The following is a 9,867-nucleotide window of genomic DNA, read 5'->3' as shown; positions in this document are numbered from 1 at the left end:
TTGGCATCTAAGAAAGGCATATTAATGGTAGAGTTACCTGAACTTGCATATTCAGCCACCTCCCTTAGTTGAGAAGTCAATAGTATACGACTTCCATTATTATCATCTGGAAAGCATCTTTGCACAATATCCCAAGCAGTAGTGCTCCATATATCATCCATCACTATCAAATATCTCTGACCCATCAAGTGTTTACACAAACTTTCTGCTAAGTTGTCATTGGACGCTACATTAACACAACTAATAAGGGATTGGAGCATTTGTTTAACGTTATACTCTTGAGATACAGTAACCCATGCTTGGATGTAAAAATGAGAAGTAATTGATGGATCTTCATAGACTTTGCGAGCTAAAGTCTTCTTGCCTATTCCGCCCATGCCTACAATTGATACAACTTGTAGCTGCTTTGCTGATTGTTGGGTGAGTTGATCCATATTATTGTCTTGAACTTCTCGTTGAATGCGACCATTCTACTGTCAAACTTTATTGAAGCGATTATGGAAAATTTACTCATAGTAATATTCTCGCGTTCTAGATTAGGTTGTGATGATGTTGAACCAAAGAATAGTCCTCTTTGTCGCATCTGACCAAGAAGTTAAACGTCAGTGATCCTTTCACCTTGTGATGGACCCTTTGCAAGCTGCATTTCACTTTTAATTTCTATCAACTTCTTCTTGACGTAATCAGTCTGTTTTATAGCTTCATTGAAGATTTCGTGAAGCCTGAGGAGGTAAGCAAGATTCTTAGTCCAACCATTTGCCAGATAAATGGTAGTCAACTCCATCTGAATCCTTTTTTTAGCTTCGAACGCTACATCTCTCATCTCTCCCTCTAGATCTTTCATCACCCACGCATCATCATAGGTGATGATCTCAGATTTCTTAAGACTTTCTTGAAGGAAACAAAGATTTCTATGGAGAGAGATCACCTTCCATTCATATATAAGAGGCAGGCGTGATTGTGATTGCAAGAAATTTAGATGGAGTGTTTCTTTAAGCGAAGTTACAGCACCAAGGAGTGATGAACTCTTTGCAAACTGGTGCTTACTTTTAATCTTAATCAATTTCTTCTTCAGGTAATCAGTCTGTTTTACTGCTTGCTTGAAGATTCCATGAAGCCTGAGGAGGCAAGCCTCCTCTATACTGCTTGACTGAATGTATATGTTACTCAACTCCATCTCAATGCTTTTGTAACACCCCCCAAAAACAAGGCCCAATTGAAGCCCTAACACAAGCAGATTAACAACAAAACTAGCACAGCGGAAGATAAACGGAAATTGGATAAAAGAAATCAAAAAAAAGGGGTGTTATGCCACGTATACCACACTAGGTAACGCTAAGGCAACAATCTGCAAGTGTATAAAACTATCCCAATACATCAATCTAAAACAGTCTAAATACATTGGCGCACAGGCCACAAAAACAGAAAGGTGCTAAGCTACCAGGCTCTAGACATCGCTCTCGTCTAAACATCACCTGAAAGATACAAAGATAAACATTGGGACGACGCCCGGTCAGCGAATAATGCTGGTAACCCACCAATACCGTTAAGTATCATAAATAGGTAGATATAAGATATAAAAACCGATTTCAAAATGGAATACATATATATAAGTCAAAAGCCAAGATCACCAGTCAACACAAGACTCATCACTCTCAAGACCACACGGGAACACATCCCAAACCACAAAGGTTAACCACACACAAGGATAAAGACTCACCCAACGGCAACACATGCCAAAACAACACAAGCCTCCGTGACTACACACGTCACGAGAGAAGATCACACAATGCCGGCTTTACAAGCCCTCGCAACATCACCCATCACGAGTTGGTATGCCTTCCTTATGCCCTGTTCTAACCTCATGGCTACCCCCAACCTTGTACCTTCTTTTCCAACCATTACCTCCAGGATCCCCTGTACAGCCAAGTCCAATCTTATTCCGCCGAGACCGTCGTCCCCCACCTATAACCACCAACGAACCACCACCAATCACGGCAACGCATGCCCGGATAACACGTGTTATCCCCCAATCACGTGGACCCATCACTCAGGCCACAACTCCATAATCACGCCACGGCCACCACGACGACCGCTGCAATACCTTGGTGACTAGCATCCCATACCACAAACCGTGCAATCCAGGTAGAGCCATACACGCACCACCACTCACACGAGAGTCAAACAACGGATTACAACGAAGGTATGAAACACACTCAATCAAGGAACGGGTCACAGCCCAATCAACAACAATGATGAATAACACAAGTTATCATCAACCAAACGGAAGGTACAAACAAAACACACGCTAGTATTAAGACAACGAACTAGCATGCTTAACAACGGGGAAACTCAAGATAGTTCCGAGGAACACACAAGATACCTCTTGGTTCAACGAAACACAATGTTCAACACTTAGCACGAATCAAGACACCAAAGTCCTACATGGATACCTACCATAGAGTTCTAGACCTACGAAAGATCAAGAAGACACTCAAATAGTTCCACAAAAGAACAACGGGAAGTCAAAAGATCAAATACCGAGACAACGAATCACGGGGAACAAATCCCGAACCAAACACCACACGTGTTCCCCGCGGGTGGACCCATAGGTAGGCCCCTACACGTGGTTCTGCCCGCGGGTACATACTCTTGGGCAAAATAATCCCTTCGGGTATTTTCTTCTCCAAACACAAATTCAAGTCCAAAACACACCAAATCTCACCAAACACAACAAAATGACTTGAACCATGGAAAATGCCAAGCAATGGCACAAGGGAACCCTAAACACAAGCTCTAGATATGCAATATCACAAGATAAATGCATAAACCCTCACATTTCATAGCAAAACACATGTAGAATCCAAGAAATCACATATAGGTAAGCAAAATAGGTTTTGTAGAGCATGGGTTACCTCTTGAAGACCAAAAGACTTCACTTTACACCACAACAAGCTCTCCACTAGGCTCACTTCTCAAACCCACTTCAAGATCAAACCAAAAGATCATAAAGATCCTACCTTTAAGAAAGAGACAACTAAGATGGAACCAAAAAGACTAAACAAGCTTAGATCTTACCCTCCTAGATGCCCAAATAGGTGAATGGTTGAATCTTGGAAGCAAAACTTGGAATCTTGACAAGGGTCTCAACTTGGCTTGGAGAGTAAGCTACACTTCTTTTCTAGAGAGAAGGTAGAGATATTTTTCTAGGAATTGTAAGGAATGAAATGAAGAAGTCTTCTAGGTTAGGATACAATACTAACTCTTGGTGAAAAGACAAGGCTACCCTTACTAACCCTTAGAAAGTGTAAGGAACAAGGGAACTCCCCTCAAAGCACAAGGTACAACAGAACTTAAAGGTTGACTAGTCAAATTTTAGTCCTTGAGTATTAAAAATCAGGATTTTAGGAATCAATTCCTCAAGAGAATTAGAATTAATTACTCAATTAATTCATGGATTGGAGTGTGGATTTTTGGGGTGTCACACCTTTCTTTGGCTTTGAACGCTACATCTCTCATCTCTGCCTCTAAACGTTTCATCGCCGAATTATCATAGCCATAGGCGATCTCAGATTTCGCAAGAATTTGTTGGAGGAAACCAAGATTTTCATGGAGAGAAAGTATTTGTTGTTTGTGTTGAAGAGGGAAGCATGGTTGTGATTGCAAGAAATGTAGATGTAGAGTTTCCATAAGTGAAGTTACAGCAACGTACGCCATTTGCGTCTCTGTTCAATGGTAAGTTGATGAGATGAAGAATTTAGGATGAAATGAATGATTAGAAGAGAGAGAGAGAGAGAGAGAGAGAGAGAGAGAGAGAGAGAGAGAGAGAGATAATATAATTGATAATTGTTGTTAAAAGAAAATAGGAAACTGTTGTAATTTGGCCTTCTAATTAGCTCAGTTTCAGCATGGTAGTTATACAACAACGTGTCGATTGTATGTATGAACAAGATTGCAATATGGAATGGAAGAGTAGAGAAGTAAGAGGAGAAGAAGGACACAAAATGTAGAGCACAATAACATAAGATCTTCAAGATCAATTTCATTAAGCTTTCACTATCAATTTATACTAATCCACACAACCTTTCATATCCTTAACACAAACAATATAATAAGTAGAAGGCAAATGAAGAGTCACAAGTTTAATGGCCATCAATAAAGAATTTATAACATCCACCCATGGCCATTAAATAACTATACTCATGCCTCGTTAAAAACCTCGCTAGAAAAACCCAATGGGAAAAAACCTAGACGAGGAAAAGAGTACATGAAGTATGTCAAACCATGTGTTGCACCGGTTGCCTCATTAAAAACCTTAGCCTCAGAAAACCCAGTGGGAAAAAAAACTTAGCCAAGGAAAAGAGTACAATCATAAGCCTTCCAAGCATAATCTTCCAGATTTAAAGGCCTTCAGGACTATCTACTCAAGTGCACCAACATCGGTTGCCTCATTAAAAACCATAGCCTAAGAAAACCTTGTGGGGAAAAACCTTAGCTAAGGGAAAAAGAGTACAACCATATGCTTTCATAGCATAATCTTCAGGATTTCAAAAAGTCCTCTAGATTGTCCATTCTAGCACAACTAGGGGTTATCGCTCCCCTTGAAGGTAACAATCTTCTAAGCCTACGCATCGCAATTTTATAAACATATTACTCAAAAGTGGATGTAGGCAGAGACTTAGTGAACATATTTGCAAGATTGTTCAGTGGGGCAAACTTTCTCAACAAGAATTTTACAACTCTTCTAGAGTTCATGTGTGTAGAAGGACTTAGGTGCAACATGTTTTGTAAGGTTCCCCTTAACAAACCTATTACTTGCTTGTGCAACACAATCTTATTTGTCCTCATATGGGACATTGGGGTTAAACATATAACATAACCAGTTTTGGATTTGGCATCATAGGGATCAAATAAAAGAGCTAGTGCCCAAGTAACCCATCAAAACCACATATGAGTTTCTCACATAAACGTCAAAATCTTTGTACCTTGAAGGCGTTGGAGGATATGTTAAATACCATTCCAATTTTCATTGTAGGGGGAAGCACTAAATGTTGTTAGCAATTTCATCGCAAATTCAATATCAGGCCTGATGCGATTGTGGGACTTCTAGTTCAATAATAGTGCTCCAATAGGAATGAAGTAATGGACTTTCAGTCCCTAAATATCCTCATTATAATCTTCGAGTCTAAATGGTCATTTATCTACTTCAAGAGATTATTGGACAACCGTTTGTGTGATAAGTAAATAATACTTATCCATATAAAACATCTTCATGACATTTTTCAAGTAGGCTAACTGGTGTATAAAACTTCTTCATGGAGAGGCTCGATCTTCAGGTCGAGACAATACTTGGATTTCCAAGTCTTTTATTTCAAAACTCCGTCTTTCGGCATGAGCTGATATCACCAAGCTCTCTATGTGTTTCAATGATATTTAAACCATCAATATCGACTGAGATGATAAATAAATAACTCCATTAGCAATTCTTTAACGAACACATAATGGTACATATTATTTGTACATTCCTTCTTCGGGATGAAAACACTCAGTCAATAATATTCAAGTCATACAAAGAGCTTAGTAGTTTAATGATACATGTTGCCATTTTTCACTTTCCTTATTTCAAAAGTGTTGAATCCATCACGGATTTACAAATAAATATTAGCGTCTAATGACCGGTAAGTTTGCGGTCATGACACTCATCAACTGCATATCTAAATTTATAATTCACTGCCAATGATGTTAATTAGCGGAACATAATGCTATCTATTATGAAAGAGAAAATTTGATCAAAATCAATTTAGGGTCTCTGCGTAAACCCTTAAGCTACCAGTCTCGCTTTATATCAAACCACCAGATTATTTGTATTTCTCTTTTTGTACAAACACACATTTGTAACATTTAGGGTTAACATTAAATGGTGTACATGTTATGAAGAGAATACAGTTTTAGTAAGTTGAACTGTATATGCCTTAATTGCTCCTTTATACATAAAAAAAAAATACCAAGGCACAATTGGTGCCTAGCTCTGGATCCAGATTCTCATATAACGAGAGCAATTTGTAAAGGCAATTCTGTTGTCAACAACTATAACATTTTTCATAAATTTCTCCCATATACATCAAATAATGGCAATTTCTAATTCAACCAGACTGTACACATTTCCCAAAGATATTTTTATCTGGTCGTTCCGCATCCCCAGTATTATGATTTTGGGTGCACATATAAATTTACTAGGGATTTTCAACTTCTGGACAAATGCTTTCAGGACATACTTCTTTAATCAATTTCAAGAGTGACACCATTTTCTACTAGATTTAGCTTTCCACGGACTATACCAACATGTCTCCACGCTTCTGGCGTCAAGGAGCATTGGTAGATATATATGGTCCAAGTTGGGGAAGATATATAAGACCTAGTCACTCTTTTTATGATCAATATATATATTGGCAGATTAATTATCTTCTGAACTTCTAGTTCAGTTTACTTCTTCTGAACTTCTAGTTCAGCCTACCTAGTACGTGGATTTAAATATTGAAGATCTTTTTCATCAATCATCCATAGAATTTCTCGGCATTCTATTAAATTTGAGCTCTTATCTCCCCCTAATGCCATGAAATGATCTTCATAAAGTGTGCAGTCAGCGTACCTAATTATATATTGATCCCTTATCATGGGCTCTAAGAATTTAAATAACAGGTGGAAGTTTATAATCAACATATGCATGCCCACAATGATACGCTATGGTGGTGATATAGGAAAAAGACTGCACACTGTGAATAAAACGCAGATGGGAAATGCTTGGTTTTATACCACATACTAGGTTCTAGGGGGAATAATTATGATATGCAGTAGTTCAGATTGCGATAACCATAATAGCATATAAAACTGGTGTACCCAACAAGAAAATATATAATCAGATATGAAAGCACACATATCAAATAATATTATAAGGGTACACAACAATCATAGAGAAGCCGTGAAGCTTGTCAAATAAAATAGATCTTCAAGATCTCCCAAAAATCCTTATCCTCAACTTAATTTCCAAAGAGTAACATCACTAGCTTCGTGCAAATTGACATGATATAATTTACTCCCTCATTTGCTTCATGCAAACTAATATGATATAATTCACTCCCTCATTTGCTTTGGGCAAACTGATATGAAATAATTTATTCCTTTGTTTGCTTAGGGAAAATTGATATGATATAATTCATTCTTTCGTTTGCTTCGGGCAAACTGATATGATATAATTCAATTTTGAATTAGCAACCAGTCAATTGCATACGAGAGTCATGTTGCATGGATGAGAAAAATTTCCATATATAAATAAGCATGCAAACTAAGAGAATTAACTCTGAGAAGTAAACTTCCTCTGGAAAATAAAGTTCCAAAAAGTAAAATTTCAAGAAGTAAATCGAGAAGTAAGATTACAGAGGTCAGCTTAGAGAGGTAAATTTTTTGAATAGTCAATTCGAGTAGTAAAATAGCAAGAAAAACAACAAAGTAAAGTCACTTTGCATTCATAATAATTTGCCACCAAAAATAACTTTGCACTCAAAAACACATTTGGAGTGTATATACTACTCGGTTACGCAATAAGTTATTGCGGCCATGAATTAACTTTTCAGGTGCTTCAGGCAAAAACAAACTTCTCGGATGCTTAAAAAATGAGTTAACTTCTCGGATGCTTCATGCTTCAGGCACGAGCTAACCTTTTTATCCATGAATATATTTCATGAATTACTAAAATATTATCATGACACCAATCATTTATTCATCAATACCTCATCATTTCATTATCATCATTTATCACAGTATTGCTTCAGGCAAATTACCTAAAATCATCAAGATGATGCGCATTCTTCGACGACCAAATGCTTTGCTGTGTGGCACGTAGGGATCAATGCCCTTCAAACCCACATTGTTATCAAACCTGCTTCTGGCTAGGATTTTGCCTCGATGAGTTTGGTCGTCCTTGAATATCTTGATCACTTTGTTTCTTATTCTGAGCTCGAAACTCATACCACACCGGTTATAATTTTGATCGTAACCCTTATAAAGTTGTTCAACTGGGTAACATTATGTGCTTCAGGCACCTGTGCAAAAATCGACCATACATGCATTTTGATTCTTCATCAACAAATAGTTATGTTTCTTAGCACAAGGAGTGCTAAAATTAGCTTAGGATGCGTCTCATAATTTGTTATCTTGTACTACTGCTGGCAAAGTCTTTCCAATTAAATATTTCCTGAAACTTCTTGTTTAGAGTTTCACTTGCGAGACTATTTTGTGCATAGTTGAATTATAGTTTATCACTGACTTACATTATAATCTCAAAATTAAACATGAGATTAAACTAGTCAAAATGTGTCTGAGGAAGAACATATGATGACTTCTGGTCGGAATAGTCCTTCAGGGACTTCCATTAATTCAAGGGGTTGTTTTCAATTAGATACTCATTTTTTATGGTCGTGGTTCAAGTGGTGACGTATGAAAATGAGAGCTTGTGCCTTCTAGGCATCGCTGCTCTGTGACTTAGCAACAAAAAACTTAGCTCAATTCTTTAGATGCCAAATATATTTCAATATCAAAGCCCAAGCTAAATAATTGCTTCATTCATAAGTGAGCTCAATAAATTCACATTTTTAATGAAAGGCATGATTTACAAGATCATCATTTGATGCAACTTATACTTACAAAAACAGTAGTTGATATTGTAATTTTGCATTTTCTCTTTTTTGATAAATTAACAGGATTAGTCAACTGTCCGAGATTACTGATTGATTCAGTTACAAAGATAGTCAGTAATAATAAATCATGTAGAGGATGTAAGAGAAAGATAACAGCACAAACTCAACGACACAGAATATTTACCCAGTTCGATACAGTGTGTATCTACGTCTGGGGGACGATCACATAGGCGTCCAATCCACTAAATCATAATCCAATGTACAAAGGTAGATATACAATAATCTTGCCCAAGTGCCCCACACAAGGTACAAACCCAGTCTACACAGGTTTAGTGGATTGTTGAAGATGGAGAGCCATGCATACAGAAGTCCAATGAAATCCCTTCACTTGGAGAGCCCACTCTGATGCAGTCCACTTCAATGACGCTCTTTAAGGTTGTTCCCACAACAGTGCGATCACAGTGTCATTTCGTTTAAGCAGCAGTGATTCTTCTCAAGTTCATCATCTTAATCACCAAGAACATATTGTATTGAGAAGATGCATGCCAATCAAAGATCTAATCTCATATAGCAGATGGGGAGTGTTTCTTCATACTTTTCGACGTAACCCTAATTTTCTTCGAGTAAGGGTACTTATAGATTCTTCAATAAACTCTCTCCATAAATGACTTTGATTGTAGAAGGTAGGACTATAAAAGAGGAATGTAATCTCAGAAGATTAGGTCCATACCTTCCTTGAAAATATACGTTGATCTTCTTTCCAAACTTGTCTGATAATACCGCGTAAGTCTTTTAGAAATCAGCTTCCTAAATCCGATCTTCAGTGTCAGTCCTTCTGTTGTTGCTTCTGATTGATCAGTCGTCTGTAGAGCTGGACGGACAAACTCTAAACCTATCTTAGTATGCCATAATAATATTGCCAATTATAATATGGGGTTTTTGAACATTTAAAAATACTAACAAACTCCCCTTTGGCTATTATTTGGCAAAACAACTCGACTATATAGATAGACACAACATAAAGAACTAAGATAGGATAATATAAAGAAGCAACCCAATAAGTCTGATCTGATTACAAGGAATAGAAACAAAAACATAAGATCCAAAATAGTTTATGATCAAAAACCAAAAGTGGTGCCATCAATAACAACGCCCAGCCAGGGTCAGAAGGTAC

The 9,867-nt window shown here is 37.4% G+C and overlaps 1 protein-coding gene across 1 annotated transcript; it reads right to left on the bottom strand.

Annotated features, from left to right (window-relative positions):
* Positions 1-595: 595 nt before the first annotated feature.
* On the bottom strand, positions 596-3,787 carry LOC109160640. Its single transcript, XM_019308922.1, has 2 exons — positions 3,488-3,787; positions 596-1,184 (listed from the first exon to the last, which is right to left on the bottom strand). Exons 1-2 carry the CDS (start codon positions 3,715-3,717, stop codon positions 596-598), a joined length of 819 nt encoding a protein of 272 aa, XP_019164467.1. The 5' UTR covers positions 3,718-3,787.
* Positions 3,788-9,867: the final 6,080 nt, after the last annotated feature.

Source organism: Ipomoea nil, unplaced genomic scaffold (genome assembly GCF_001879475.1).
Source record: "Ipomoea nil cultivar Tokyo-kokei standard unplaced genomic scaffold, Asagao_1.1 scaffold2868, whole genome shotgun sequence".
In the NCBI taxonomy this organism is placed as follows: domain Eukaryota; kingdom Viridiplantae; phylum Streptophyta; class Magnoliopsida; order Solanales; family Convolvulaceae; genus Ipomoea; species Ipomoea nil.
This window is presented reverse-complemented; position numbering and strand designations above follow the sequence as displayed.